Source organism: Mytilus galloprovincialis, chromosome 13 (assembly GCF_965363235.1).
Source record: "Mytilus galloprovincialis chromosome 13, xbMytGall1.hap1.1, whole genome shotgun sequence".
Taxonomy (NCBI): Eukaryota; Metazoa; Mollusca; class Bivalvia; order Mytilida; family Mytilidae; genus Mytilus; species Mytilus galloprovincialis.
The window spans coordinates 4,597,986-4,614,693 of record NC_134850.1 but is presented as its reverse complement, the minus strand read 5'-3'; the positions used below and the strand labels follow the sequence as shown (position 1 = coordinate 4,614,693).

Below are 16,708 nucleotides of genomic sequence, written 5' to 3'. Positions count from 1 at the left end.
TTGCGATCAAATTGATCACAAATTAACGAGTAAATATGTCTTCGTAGAGGATCGCGTTTATATACCATGCATACTGTGGAGTTCGTTTTACATAAGAATTGTAATTATATACGTATCCGTCCAATCCATACTTATAATGTTTTTTCTTTTACCAATTGTGACTTGGATGGCGATTTGGCACTCAAACCACATCTTCTTATATCTATATAATTAATTTACTGATCGATCGCTGACCGTTATCATAGCAACTCTTACATAGCATTTTTGACGTATCTGACGCATTATATGGGTCATCGATCAGTCAAACATCCGGCACCGATCAGTCACCGTTCAGTCATGTCCACGCCACAACAATATCGCTTAAAACTGTGTCGGTTTTTGTACATCCTCTGCTTTCAAATATTTGGCTTTAAGCGTTCCTGATGGAAGTAAATCCAGAAAAGCGCTTCAGACAGATGAACTTATTTAACGTGTTGTTTTCACTTTTTTTGGTTGTTAATATATTATGAATCCAACGTTTAGTTTATAATTGTTACAATAGCTTGTTTATGGTTACCATTTATATCCTCTACATGTCTCGTAAGATCTGTTTCACTTGGTACCTCTTTTACTACATGTAATTATAATCATGGTTCTGGTTTATCAATGTTTATGATTACTTTTATACTGATCACAATAATAATCAATGTTTGGTAAAATTTAGTCCACTTGGTAGTCTGCTGGATGATAAGATCATTTATTTAATGATTTGCTAGTTTCACAAGCATGTTATAATATAACATCTCAAGTAGAGACCGATCTTACGGATTTTTGATGTAGGCAAGACAACTCAGGCCTGGTTTGTGTGCCAATGAACCAACTCTCAATCCAAGTCAAAATGTGTAAAAAGTAAACAATTATACTATGTAGGTCAAAGTACGGCTTCAACACAGAGTCTTGGCTCACACCAAAACGCAAGCTATAAAGGGCTCCAAAATGACTAGTGTAAAACAATTCAATAAAAAAACAACGGTCTTATCTATGTAAAAAAGACAGAAACACTTATGAACAACATACAAAAAAAACGACAACCACTAAACAACATGTTCCTGACTTAGGACAGGTCTAGTTGATCGAGTTAAGCTATTTCAATTGATATTTTATAGTGTGTATATTTATGTTGTAATGTTACACTACTGTCTCAAGTTAGGGTGAGGTTTAATGCTCGTTAAAACGTAAAAACCGCTGCATTTTTATGACCTTCTCCTAAATAAGGAGATAGTTGTTTAGTGGTTGTCTTTTGTTGGTGTGGTTCATAGGTGTTTCTCGTTTCTGGTCTTTTATATATGTAGGACTCGGAGGTGTAAAGGTGTCGCTGAGGTGCGATGGTCACGTTGAAGTGCGATGGTTTACGCCGAAGTGCGATGGTCTGTTTGCTGAAGTGTGATGGTCTATTTGACGCATGATTGTTAGTTTAAAATATACGGATGTGCAATTATTATGAGAAGTACATATAGATTTCTTTTTAATAGTTAGTAAATGAATTTACATTCATTATTGTATATGTCTGTCCTTAATTACAGTCATACTAGATAAGAGATCGTCCTCTGATTTTCTACATGTGCACATATTTCTGCATTAACATTTCATCTTTACTTTGTTTCTCTCATGCGTTTCTCGTTTACCGTAATATAGTAATACAGATAGTATGTCTATATAATTTACAGAATGAGGAACCTTTTGTAGATTTAAAAGAAATCGCCACCAAAGGTTAATAAAATTAACGGTATCAATTTTCTTGAACAAGATGCGCATTTCGACAATACATGTCTCTTCAGTGATGCTCGTTGTCAAAATATTTGAAATCCAAAGCTTATATAAAAGATGAAGAGCTATAATCCAAAAGGTCCAAAAAGTATAGCCAAATCCGTGAAGGGAATCAGAGCTTTGCATGAGGGAGATACATCCTTGATTTATAATAATTTCTATCATTTTGTAACAGCAAATTTTAATAACACAAACAAAAACCGTATTTTCATCCCAGTACCAAAGTACTGGCTACTGGGCTGGTAATACCCTCGGGGACTAACAGTCCACCAGCAGTGGCATCGATCCAGTGATAGTAATAAAATTAACGGTATCAATTTTCTTGCACCAGATGCGCGTTTCGACAATACATGTCTCTTCAGTGATGCTCGTGGCCAAAATATTTGAAATCCAAAGCTTATATAAAAGATGAAGAGCTATAATCCAAAAGGTCCAAAAAGTATAGCCAAATCCGTGAAAGGAATCAGAGCTTTGCATGATGGAGATACATTCCTTAATTTATAATAATTTCTATCATTTTGTAACAGCAAATTTTAATAAAACAAAAAAAATCCGTATTTTCATGCCAGTACCTTTACCCTACCCACCAATCCTCCCCATTCTCGTAGTATTTAAGTTTATAAACCGATTTGACGCATGATTGATAGTTTAAATCTACAGACGTGCAGTAATCATGAGAAGTAGAATTTTTAATAGTTAGTATAGAACAGTTATCAAAGGTACCAGGATAATAATTTAATACGCCAGACGCGCGTTTTGTCTACATAAGACTCATCAGTGACGCTCATATCGAAATATTTATAAAGCCAAACAAGTACAAAGTTGAAGAGTATTGAGGATCCAAAACATTTATAATTCGTGGTTTATAGCTGTTCAGTTGCATACTAAATGGGAGGTCGTCCTCTATATGTTGTTTCTCTTTTGAGTTCATCGCTTACGTTATAGTATAATGAAAAGAGTCTGTCTGTGGACCAGTATGTATTTAGAGAATGTCACTCCCAATTGTACTTAAAACAGAACCTTTCGTAGATTTCAAAAAAAAAAATTCCTGCAGAAGATAAATTCTCCCCTATTCACCAATACTTCTCGTATCTGTAGTTTTAAAGATTATAAGCCCCTTTTCAACTTAAAAAGCAGGAAAACTGCACATACAAATCTGCATGAACAGTATTGCAAATATAGTTTGTGTAGACCATCGCACTTCAGCGTAGCTATCAACAAGATAACGTCATAATGCCACCATCGCACTTTAGCGGGATCAGAAACGCACTTCAGCGTCAAACCTTTGTAACTCAGCGTGACCATCGTGGTTCGGAGTACCATCGCGGTTCAGAGTCCTACACATATATATATAGATAGATATAAAAAGTCCGTACTTTGACCTATAATTTTTTGTCTCATTGGAACCAATACCATATCTTCTTATTTATCTTAACCAGCACTTTTTTCCATAATAGATATACTGGTTTCTACATTTTCCCTCAGAATTGTCAGTTTAGGGGTTCTTTTATAATGTGTCAGCATCTTTTGGATTTGAAACCCCTTACTAATTAAGACTATCAGCAGTTCATCTAAACAAAATCTTGTTATTTTGTTGACCAGTCAACTAAATTTTCCTTCAATGACAAACATGGCACTTCGTTATCAGAGGAAACATGGCCAATGTATTGCTTAAGCTCGAGCCGACATCATTCACAAGTCGAAAGTCTGATTCTTAATATTATGTATTCGGGTTTTGTTTTCTGTAATTAGATAAGCCTTCAGTTTTATTATGTTTATCTTTTATATTCATTTGATAAAATTTACTGTTTGCAATAGCATAAATTGTTCTAAATAATAAAGATGTTCTTATCATAAGCAGGAAATCCTAGCCGTGTTTGGCACAACCTTTTTCAACTTTTGATCCTAAGTGCTGTACAATTTTGTACTTTTTTTACTTTCGAACTTCTATATCTGGGCGTCACTGGTAAGTCTTGTGTGAATGAGGCGCGTATTTCGCGTATTGAATTAAAACCTGATGCCTTTTATTATCTATTATTCATGTGTTTCTTTGCCTAATACATTCTCCTATTTATTTGTATTGTAGTCCGGTAATATTATGTCGTCATTTTAATGTTATATTTAACATTGCCATTAAAGTGCGAGGTTTGGCATACCACAAAAACAGGTTCAACCAACCATTTTGTTCTTTAAAAATGTCCTGTACCAAGTCAGGAAAATGGCCATTGTTATATCATAGTTCGTTTCTGTGTGTGTAACATTTTTACGTTGTGTTTCCGTTGTGTCGTTTGTTTTTTCTTATATTTTAGTGTGAATTCACATTACTATAAGACGTGTCACGGTACTTTTCTATGCCAAATTCATGTATTTGGTTTTGATGTTATATTTGTTATTCTCGTCGGATTTTGTCTAATGCTTAGTCTGTGTATGTGTGTGTTACATTTTAATGTTGTGTCTTTGTTCTCTTATATTTAATGCGTTTCCCTCAGTTTTGGTTTGTTACCCCGATTTTGTTTTTTGTCCATAGATTTACGAGTTTTGAACAGCGGTATACTACTATTGCCTTTATTTATTCGCCACTTGAATCATTTAATGTTGTATTACCTTCAGTACCATGCTCATTTGCTTCCATCTTATTATATGCATTTTTTTCTTTCATTTCTAAATCCATTTTCTTCCTAAAACTCAATTACAGATACATTATCTTCATCTAAACTACTGGTACCAAACAGCCAATGCTCTAGCATCAGCTCGGACCTTGCGCCAACGTTTCAAGTGTGACAAGCTTTACAAACCTTGAAAATGATAAAACATGCGGATGCAACAATCAAAAAGTGTTGGCCAATATTTTATTTTTTTAAATGTGCCTAAAAAGAACTTTCACTTCTCGCATGTTATATAATATATCTGCTTTCAGTGTAAAAACCGTATGCTGTCTCGCAAACATTAAGCTTTTTAATTACAAAAAGTAAGTATACTAAGAAAACCTGAACACATTTAAACATGCAGATGTACGTATACATGCAACATAAACATGTCTAATCAGTGTAAAGGAATTTATGGCCGAAACCGGGAAAGTCTCATGTCTGTTAACCTGAAATACTTCTGGGGGAGACAAATTATTCAAACTATATATTTACCGCATAATATAAGCACATGTTTTTGATCCATTTTATAATATTCGCAGTGAAAATAAACTTCTTGTCTAGGCAATACTTTTTAACAATATGTCTAGACATTAATTTAGTAAAAGTTATGTTTAATAAAAAAAGCGTCATTTTAAGAAGAACAAAAAAACGTATAATTTATGTATACGCATAATTTTTAACATCTATTCTTATTATAAGTTGTTCTGCTATGTAATACATGACAGAATAAAAAAAGCATTTATTGCTATTTTGTGCATATAATTGAGATTCAAATAGCATATACACTCCAGCTGGATATCACACATGTTCCTGTAAAACTATGATGTCACAAGACCACATTCACATGACATGGAAGAGAAAATGTCTGTCGCCGAAAAATAAAAGTGATTATTGTATGATTGCTTTACGCCGCATCAGTTTAAAAGGGCTATATCGCGTACAGGGTTATTCTAAATATTATAGCACACCTTTTTTTGTTTTTGTTGTTGTTGTTGTTGTTGTAAACAGACAAAAAGTATTTCACTTTACTAAAACTATAACTTAAAGACAAAAGACTTATGCACAAATGAAAACTCATCAATAAGATAATATGATACAAACTTAAAATAATTTTAAACTAATACATCAAATTCAAATTTTGGAATGTATTCCAATTTCTTTTAAAAATGAAACAATTATTTCAACAGAACAAATCACACATATTATTTACATTAATATGTTGTTTTACATTCATATGTTGGTTTTTTTTGTTCGGATATCGGAAAAGTCAAAAAAAGACAATTCAAATATGTTTAATTCTATACTTGCGATCGCACGGTATACACACTGATTGAATTTCATTTTTTAACACACTCATGTCTTAATCATGCATGATGAACATCATGAAACCAAAATTGTGTGTGTCCCAAATGCTCAAGTGTCACAGTTTCTGAATTAGTGAAAAGGTCTATTGTAAAATAGGAATGCATAACATGTTTTGGACATGTAATTAGCGGGTGCGAGACGACTGGGACCCTCTACAAAAAAAAAAGACAACCCGCACTGTATATGAAGACAACTCAGACCCCGTCAATAAGTCAACTGGGACTATTTATAAAGTCAACTAGAACCGTCTATCAATCGGACCTGTAAATTAAAAAAATCTGGAAAAGTATAAAAGGAGATTTTTTATTTATACAAATAATTTAACAATTTTTTTCTACGATTTAAAGTGTGTCTGATGAGAATTCATGCCTTCCATAACGCGAAAACTTAAGGAAGAATTGTTTTGACTATAATTGATAGAAAAGACAACTAAGACCGTCTGAGATGAGATTATTCAAGATTACGGACTCAGTACAAATTGTATTAATATACATCCGTCTATTGTTGAAGATTTAATGACACTCCATTGATTTGTTTTCATTTCTGCTGTTTAAAAGCTGTATGAGTAAGTTAATATTGAGTTGACCTATTGACATACTTTGTCTGAGTTATCATTATAAACGGTCCAATTTGACTTTATAGTCGGTCCAAGTTGATTTTATAGACTGTCCGAGTTGACTGAATTTTGGATCCGATTTGTCTCCGGGGTCCGAATTCGTTAACAGCTTTGCGACTGTACTAACCTTGACTGAGTTATACTGTAATACATGTTAGACATTACACAAACCCTTCATTTAAAGAGGATCATTCGCCAAAAAGACAAGCAGGAGAAATTTAAATAAGGGTCACAAGACATATTTATTTTAGATAACAATAGGATGCATATATATTTTTATATTAATGTGAAAGGATGATATATAATTAAAAACTTTGTTTTCATGTACGTGTGATTCAGTATTTTAGATTAATTTAGACGTCCAACCGACATATGGCATCCGCTGTTGTATTTGTGTTGTATAAGGTCGCGACCAAAAAGCAAGATTGTATATACGTCGTTCTATAACGTCAGACAGACGTTTACCAAACGACGTTGAAATTAGGTCGCCGACGTTGCGACCTATTTTCAATCAGGTCTGTACAACGTCGGGTGCCTGCTGGTGGTAGTTTTAAACGCATTGATAAAAGAAATTCTTTTATTTTACTCAAACTAGAACATGATATGTTTTCAACATATCAGGTCATTACTCTTTTGTTTGGATTATAGATACTAGTAATGAACATAATTGTTCCTGATGCATTCATTCAAAAGTTTCCTTTACCAAAAAAAATAAAAACATTTTTTTAACTTTAAAGTCTGCACGATTTTTAAATACATTTTTGCAATTCTAATTTAGGTCAATGTTAAATACCAGACATCAAACTTTAGTAGGCAAAATTATTTGCATGGTCTGTCAGTTTTCTATTGAAAAATATCAGGTATCCTGTTTACATTTTTTATTTAAAAAACAACGAGTTATTTTAAATCAGTCGCAACTTGAGGTACATCATACAATTATAAATTTTGGGGTTCGTCCCAAAAAATCACTAAATATCATTTTAAAGTTCATATGTGGAATTTGTTGTGTTTGAATGGAAGTAAATATCAAATAGCATTTCATTACAGTGATGAATATGGGATGATACTACACAATGGACACTCTGTACTTTCAAGTCAGTAACTTATAATTGGATAAAAAACGGGAATGCGAGACAACAGATTAACCCGATAATCTCGTTTTCCAGTGGACGAGTCTATTAGGTTTTTAACACGTGTGTTGAAACTTATTTTCGTACGACGTTTTTATATTTTTTTCTTTATCAGTTTTCGTGCTTGAAGATCATTATTCACCAAGTTTTCTGGAATTGATAAAGAGCTACGCGAATTTATTTTTCTTGTTTCTGAAATGACGATTTAATTTCGTCTTTGTCCGTGCACCCCCCTTTTTTTACTGGCAAATTGCTGAACGGGTCGTTGTCGACCTGGGTACTCCATCAACGTACCCTGGGTACTTTTAATTTCAATGATGGTACCCTGGGTACCGTGTTTTGGATGAATGGTACCAATAGGGTACGTTTCCGTCGATAATCGTACCCAGCTTCGTACCGATTTGAGTCTTGAAATTTATCGCGAGATTTCTTAGGAGTTCCGAATAGTCGGATGTTGGTGGTTAGCCCGTGGGTTGATTTTTAATTATATTCTACACTTGTAAACAACAAATGGACGATGGATTTGATTCGGGGTTACAATGATTCAGAAACAGAATCAGATGAGAACGAACATGATCAATTTCTCCGAACCTTCCATGTTGCTGTTGGTGGCAATGAGTTAGAAAACAGTTTGACAAGTCATCAGTTGTTGAAGGAAATTGACTTGGTCAGGTGCAAACGTGATATAAAGAAGAAGTACATCACACCTAAAGAGGATGACAATGTTGAACGTTTTTCATTTAAGATCAATCGAAACAACCATGAAATCGTTGCAACACGGAATAGATATTCCGACATGTTTATTTTAACTGAAGAAGGGAAAGAAAAACAAAGGTTAATCAAAGCTGGTTTGGATAAAGATTCTGTTGCTGTGTATTGGACCATTTATTGCCCTGGTAAAGGAACTTGCAAACGTGTTTGCGGTGGAATTGGGACATGTGATGAAGGTATGATATGACCAAGGATAGATAAGAAACAAGCCTCAAAGCAACCAAGGCTTGTTTTTTTAAAATATTTTTAACCTGACATTGAAGAAAAAAAAATAATTTGGTGAGGATAGGGTAAAATATAAAAAAAATACTCTAATGTAAAAATTGAAAAAATTGCTTTGGGAGTTCAAAAAATAAATAAATTCTCACCCTCTGTGTGCCGAAAATATATTCTTAACTGAAAAGCAAACCCTTCAAGTTAAATGATCGGTCCCTAAAAGATCAATTATAAAGGACATAAAAAGTTTATAACATGTGGATGATTTCAAAACCAACAGGCTCATAAGAGCCTGAATCGCTCACCTGGAAAAAATAACAACAACATTTTTCTAATTACAGCCTGTTATAAATGATTGTTTACAAATGTTTTGTAGGTTGCATTTCTCAGAGAAAACGTCATGATCGCCACAACTGTCAGGTCAGTGTAACAGCAAAAATTATGTTGTCAGATGAAACCAAGTGGAATGTTTGTATAAGAGGATCCCATACTGATAGTGACTCAGAATGGAGTGAACCAACTGGAAACAGGAAAATATTAGAACGTGTTAAAGACAATATTATGGTAAGCAGATCATATGGACTTAAGCCATTTGAGGTTTTCAGACGTCAAATAAAAGATTTAAAGGAGCCTGACATGGAGACAGAATTTAAAGACACAAGAACAAATCCCACTGATAAACGTGTGGTTGACTTCATAAAAAATACGGAGAAAAGACACTCTTTCAGTTCAGGACAGTGGACTGCTGTCCATCATTTAGCAGTTAATGAATTGAGAAACTCTGGCCAATTGCTTTTTTACCAGAAAGGGAATGCAGAAGAGGCTGCTATGGATGATATAGATAGAGGTTATATATTGGCAGTGTCCAACCAATCAGCACTTTTGTCAGCCAGAAAAAACCAAGCTGTCCTTGGAATTGATGGAAAACATGGTTTACAGGAGGATGGCGCAGCTCTAATGACTGCTATCACTCAGCATAAAGATGGATTTGGATGTCCAACGTCATTCACTATTATGAGCAGAGAAAATTCAGATAATATATTTAATGCTTTACGAGCTATCAAGGAAAATGTGCCGTGTCCTGATGATGAGTGTGACCATCCTTTTAGATACTTTGAGCTGCCAAATAATCAGGGTTATCGTCGAGTTACCCAGTGTTCCAGGGTCCAAGAGTATAAACCTTTAGTCATGATAGACAAGTTTGAAGCTTCTGCTAATGCATGCCAGCGCCTAGAACTAACATATGTCCTTTGTTGGTTCCATTTAGTTAAAGCGGTGATGGAAAAGCTAACTCATGAATCAGTTTCGCTTCATGACTCTTACTTAATCATTCTTGGATTCAAGATTGTTGCAAGGGCTGTGTCTGAGGAAAGGGCTTGTGAAAGATGGCAGATGTTTTTACAGGTATTATGTTTATATAATGTAGGTATACAATGTACATGCTGTATACATAATATTTTTTTTAAGTCCAAAATCACACATGATGTATAAAAAATACATACAGCAGCAGCCATTTAATTTGCTGGGTAGGGGCTATGGATTTTTTTCTTGACAATCTTGTTTCGTCTTTTTGAAGACTCAAAACGTTCTGTTAGTTCAAAATTCATAAAAAATTAAACATGACTAAGGTATAAATTTAATAAGACAATTATATATTATCAATTTCCAATTTAAAAAAAAAGTTGGGGCTTGTCACAAGAAGCTGTATAGTCACATGTTATATTTTTCAGTCTTTTTCAGTCTGTCCATTCAAAACAAAAGCATGTTGGAGCTGTATCTTCTTTGACTAATAAGATAGATTTTTTTATATATTTCATGTATTTTGCATGTGGGAGATCACAGCAACATGATCAAGGCAATATGCCATGTACCATGGATGTTGACCTTTGACCTTATACTTTTGTTACAACCATTCTGTACATGTAAATACTATTAATTCATATATTTCAACTAATTTGATTCGTTCAGGGATGGTCACATGTTAAACTATATTATCTAAGGTAGACTGAAAACGGTGGATTGAAAAGTGATATTGCACGTTTAAATATTTATAGAAAAGTGATATTGCACGTTTTTTTTTAGAATATCTAACGTCAACTAATGAATTTCATGATATTGTTTTAAAAAAGTGTATATTTATGATCGATTAACTTTCAAAAAATCTTCAAAATATATAAAATGTACTAAAAAAAACATAATAATTTGAAATCAGAACAAATATGGTAAACTTGTTAAGAGACAATATGTTATACCTGTAAAATAAAAATAAAAAAAATCGAAAACAGGAATTTAGTGCACTGATGATTTTGATACAAATATGGTCGGTAATTAATAATATAACAATTATAGCCTTTGTATTCAGTCAATACAGGATATATCGACCCAAAGAAGTATATCGACTTCAGACTTCGTCCTCAGTCAATATATCCTTGTATCGACCTCATACAACGGCTATAATTGTATAATGTGTCTCGTCTATCCATCATGTTGTACATGTGAACAAGGAGTTTAATAGTACTATAATACTCCTGATGTACAATATGTGCCATGCATAAAATTGAAGAAAAAAAATTTCATTGAAAGGTTATTGACCTCCTCTTCAAAGATGACAAGCAGATACGACTGAAAAAGTACTTTATAGAGGAATGGTGGTGTCCAAAGTGGAGATATGCATGGTTGGATATTACAAGACGCCCACTTGCATGCAACGGAAGCAGAACAATGACTACTAATAACTGTGATGAAAATCTGAATTTGAAAGTAGCCAATTGTGTTGGTGGAAAAAGAAAAAAAGTTTCAACTCTTGTGTTTGAACTGACAGGTACATTTATATTGTTGTACACATTGTTTCTCATTTTCAGCTCACCTCACATTTTTATGAGACCATGCAATTTATTGTCATCATTTTGTGTCTGATGTTGTAAATTTGCCCTAATATCTTCTTTGAAACTACGACATGTTCAAAGACAATCAATATTTTACCAAAATAGGGCTTTAACATTGTTGAAAGCAAATTGTTGATTTTTTGTCATTTTAAACTGCTTCAGACTTCCATCCCTTGAAGATATAGTAACCAATACCGCTTTACTTTTTCTTCCATCCCTCTGTAAGCTGTATATATCTTGAAAACTATAAAAGGCAAATAATATAAATAAGAAGCATTTTTTTCCAAATGGTTTTAAATAAGGTTTGTCAAGTGAGCCTCTTGTTGGTTAGTTTTGTAAACTTGATTTTGGGCAAATTTTACCCCAAACTGTATCTACTCCTTCCTATCATTTTCACATTTTAGGTTTTGAGAAAGCGAAATCAGGAAATGAGGCAGCAGTAGGTCAGAAGAAAAAAGCTTCTTTGCTAGACACGCATGCAGCAAAAACAATTTGTCACAAGTAAGTTTTTTTGTACATTTATGTACACTACAATGAAATGTGGTTGTTAGAACATTAACCATCAGGACAAAAAGTTTACTGATCTATAAGGCTTTGAATATATTTTAATAGAAATTGTATTTAGATCAGTTTGCATAGGCAGCATAGCTATTTTTAGACGTCAAGTTGCCTCAACCTATTGGGGTTATAATGCAACTTCAATATATATATTTGTACGTCCAACTTTGGCAAAACTTAGCAACTACTTGTACTAGAGTCATTTAAACTTGTAAACATGTACATTTATGGTTATCTGTCAGCATCCAGATCAAATTAGGTCACCATGACCTATATTTCATAGTTTATCGACGCATGTTTTTTTACATTCTTTATCGATAAATATATGTGAGCCTAGCTACGAGACAAAATGTGAATGTATACTAGTAATTGTTGATTACATGTGTTTTTTATTCTTTCCATCAGCTTAACTAAATAAATATCTTTATTATGAGCAATTGTTTACTTGTTATTTATCATTGTCTTAAGTTTTCCTTATAATTTTAGTGTAAATCCATTTCAGTCTTGGAACAAGAAAGGCCACACCATCAGACATTACTTTGCGTGACAATCAGGCGAGATTTATGTTTCTTACCTACAAAGTAAAAGATACCGAAAAAAATGGGATTTATATTGTTACAGATGAGCACCAAAAGGTTCAAAGGTTTGTTTGCAAATATTATGATATTATTTTATTATTTTAATTTAGATTTGAAATACTGTCAGTTATTGTGACAAGAGAAGGTTACCTTTAATAAATTTATTTCCAATATATAAATTACTTTTGAAAAGATGCTAAGCCAATTCAATAAACTGTGCTTGTCATGTGTCAAAGGAAATTTACTATCAACATAGGTAAAAGTATGATTCAATACCAGAGTATTCTGGCCTTGGCACAGCTTTAAATGAACTATATAATCATGTATTCACATCCCATGCATAGAGTTAAGGATATAAACAGTCACTTTAAATCTCTATTTTAGATTTAAGGATCGCAAAGGAAATTGGATCACGATTTCGGACACCAGTGTTCTGAAGAACTTGCTTTCATCGCTGCATCCTACTGGTCTGATTCCTGCAAATGATGAAGTTTTGATTGATATGAATACAACAACATGTACATGTACAGATTTTGTTTGGCGTAGTGCTTTAAGAGATATGTGTATACACATGAAAGCAGTTTTACTTTTCATTGATGATCAGAAAAGGAACAGTAATGTCAGGGAATCTGCCAAAGGGGAACTTGCTGAATTTCTTAGACGTAAACAGCTTGCAAGGCCAACACAAGGCAGAGATGAATTGCTTTGTGATGCTGATGACAGTGTAAGAACAACAATATTGAAATCCTTTTCCTATATGTAAACTTATCTAGGTGTTAAAATGTTCTTGTTAAAGTTTCAATATGTTTCACTTCAGGACTAAATTGAATCTAGATCACAATTTATATAGAATTTACTGTATCTTGTATTATCATTCAAGTATTTTAAGTAAATACACCATCTCTGATGCTGTAATATTTTTTATCTTATGTATCTGTGACAGTTCACAAAGAACATTTATGCATTTTTGAAGTTTTATAAAGTTTAAAGTTCATGGATGTAAGAGGATGAACTTCGTAACTTTTTTTACCTCATTCTGAGATTTCAGGCACACAATGAAAATTATCTTCATACACACTTTTTTCATTTTCACAGATTGTGTTTGAACGTTTATCAGATTTGTATGAAGAACATAAAGGTAAATTATGGGAATTTCTGTCTGTGGTACAAAGGTCAGATAGAAATGACAAATTTAGACCTAAAGACCTCCCAAAGACATGTCTGACAATCGGGAAACCAAAGGAAAGAGGAGCAAAACCAAGAGCTGCCAATCCTTTCAAGAGAAAAAGAGTCCTTCAAAAGGTTTGTTTTAAAGAAATATGTTCAATTCAATTCAATTCTGCACAAAATTATTGAAATAACCAAATCAGTCTTCCAATACAAAATCTAAGCTATAGAATATCAAGAATGTCTGTAATAATTCAAGGTAATGATATCGATATCCAAGCATAACCTTTCAATGATACAGTATCTCGGTACAAGATTTATTTTTACTGCAGACGCTGCTCTTCAGATTGAACAACTGTTAAATCAAAACTATAGAATGTTAAAAAATACCAATAGATGCTTAGTTTTTGTACCCGAACAAATGCACACACACTCGTGCTCTGATTTAGAGACATATTTGTCCTTTTTTTTCATCTGTAAAATAGCTTGCGAGTACAACTATCTACTCCATTGACTTGCATTAAACTTGATATGCAGTTGTGTATCTTTACAAGACCATTATAATTCCCTAGATTTTGTGGATTTTTATTAAGGTTTCAAAGAGCAAGGATGATCCAGTTGAACCAAAGAAAAGAAAGACACATAATGGAAGCCTGAAAAGAAAACGTAACACAGCACGGCGTGCATCTTCACGGATAGGTATATGATAAGGCTGATTATTTTATATATTTACTTCAACATTATGACAAAAATGCTTGACATGATTAGATTCAATATATTTTTCATCACTTTAGTCTTTACAATATTTGAAACATTGGCATTATCGAAAAAGCCCACTACTTTCTTTCTGCAAATTCAAATGAATTTGATAAATCAGTCACAGAATTTATGATTCAAACTTTTGAATTCCAGTCTGATTTGAATGGTTTATTCACACATATTTTACAGTTGCCAGAGCCAAACAGACTTTATTGATTGGAGCTCTTGTTAAGCCTCGTCTCACTGATCCAAAGTTAGATTCTCCCCGTGAGTATATACCATCTTTTTAATATACAACTGAACTTTTTTGCAGTGGTACAGTATTTTGTTATTATTGCAATGTGTCATCCTTGTTACTAAGCGATGCCTTTAAATAATTGGTATGTATAATAAGTTACCAGGGTTCCCATATTGTGGGATCCAGTTTCAAACCAGGCCAATATATAATTCAGCCATTTTTATATTTAGCCCCTATTTTTCAAATGAGAATGTTTATTCAAAATTCAATCTTAAATGCGGAATTTTTTTTTTTCAGTTTGATATTATTTGAAAAAATATATATGAAAGCATTGCAATTTATTATCAAAGGGAGGTAACTCCAAAAAGTTCTTCTGAGTCACTTTTAGAAGGTGACATGGATTTTACCTTAATTTATGACTGTATTTTATTACAAGATATATTTTCATAGTTTCAGATTATGCAAGATTAAGGCAAAAGAGGATAGAAATGGAAACCAAACAGAAAGAATCACAAGCACAGTTTGTAAAAGAGCTGGTAGCAAAATCCCCATCTCTGTCAAGAGGTCAAATAATGGCACAACTTTCACGAAGAAAGTCAGGTACATTTGTAATACTTATTTTGACTATTTTGTCTCCCCTTTCAAGAAAGCAGGAGAGTATTATAGGTTTCATAACGAGTGAGAATTAGATATCGCTTGATATCAACTCGAGTTATTTAATTTCAATATAATAATAAACGAGCCTGTGGCGAGTTTGTTATTACTATTTAAATTAAATAAAGAGAGTTGATATCAAACGATATCTAATTCTCCCGAGTTGTGAAACCTATTTCTCTTATGGTAAACATGCTTTTTGTGCTTAATAAAAAAAATCCGCGAAACGTCGACCCAGTCGCTTGAACATAACTGCATTGTGACGTCATATGTCCTGTTCGTCGTCAATCTTCAACATAAGACTTTTTTAAACATTTTGTACGCTTCAGAATGTAATAATATTTGAATAAGAATATATAATAAGGTGAAAAGTGTGCGTATTTTCTATATTATTGAAGAAATCGCTTATCTCCGTTGCAATGGAGGAAATGTACATCATTGTGACCTTTAACTGACCTAAAGAATAGCCAATGAAAATGCCGCAATATCGTTTCAGGAGGCTTCGTTGGCCAATCAAATTAACGCATTTTTCGTATCACTTTTTCGTATCACACTCCGGACAGTGTGATACGAGAATTATCTATTCATGCGAGAAATAGATAACAGGCCCCAACCATAAGAGAATAGTATTTAGCTTTCTGAAATTGGTAATTTTTCAATACCTTCATTATCATATAATTTCATGACTATATTGTATGTCTTTAAAGGATAAAAGTCTGTCACACACTTAAATATAAAGAAGTACTAAACAGAAATATATTCAAGTTAGTTTTGTCACGTCACATACTCTCTGGCTTGATCTAAATAGAATAGAACAATGCTAATATTAGCAATTTTGATTTCTTTTTCAGGTGGCTTTAAATCACGCTCAGGCAGACACATCAAGAGGAAAAGTTTTGGTCCTGATTTTGAATCATTTTGATTAAATCAATCATTTTAAGTCTATATCTTTAGTATCAATAACTTTTAAGTTAAAGGGTGTTCCTTTAATGGAGAAGACAGGCGACCAAGATTCTAATGCTAGACAAAACTGAAAGTCCTGGTATTTGTACAAGACCTTGAAAACAATCATCTACAAAACAAATTATATAAAAAAAATTAAAAAAAATGTGTGTTACATGTGAAAATCAGACTCCACAAAAAACTGGGTGCACTGGTAGGGTAAACATCTTTGCTTTTCATGAAACACCTGCTGAGTTTCTCATATCGACTCGTATGATGAGCTAGTTCTAAATATCAGGATTTTGTTGATAAAGGAGTTCTTCTCTCTCAAAAACTAAGACAAGGGTCTGAATCAATAAAATAAAAATCTGCCAT

General features: G+C 33.1%; 2 protein-coding genes across 2 annotated transcripts in view; both read left to right on the top strand.

Annotated features, from left to right (window-relative positions):
• The window catches only part of LOC143056900 (uncharacterized), a 438,790-nt gene that overhangs the window by 336,491 nt on the left and 85,591 nt on the right, over positions 1-16,708 (top strand). The gene's annotated exons all lie outside the window — the stretch shown is intronic.
• Positions 7,868-16,499, top strand: LOC143056604 (uncharacterized). Its single transcript, XM_076229717.1, has 11 exons — positions 7,868-8,512; positions 8,929-9,956; positions 11,136-11,373; positions 11,842-11,938; positions 12,498-12,638; positions 12,958-13,297; positions 13,669-13,875; positions 14,334-14,439; positions 14,689-14,766; positions 15,188-15,337; positions 16,243-16,499. The coding sequence occupies exons 1-11, from the start codon at positions 8,083-8,085 to the stop codon at positions 16,311-16,313; spliced, it is 2,886 nt and encodes a 961-aa protein (XP_076085832.1). The 5' UTR covers positions 7,868-8,082; the 3' UTR covers positions 16,314-16,499.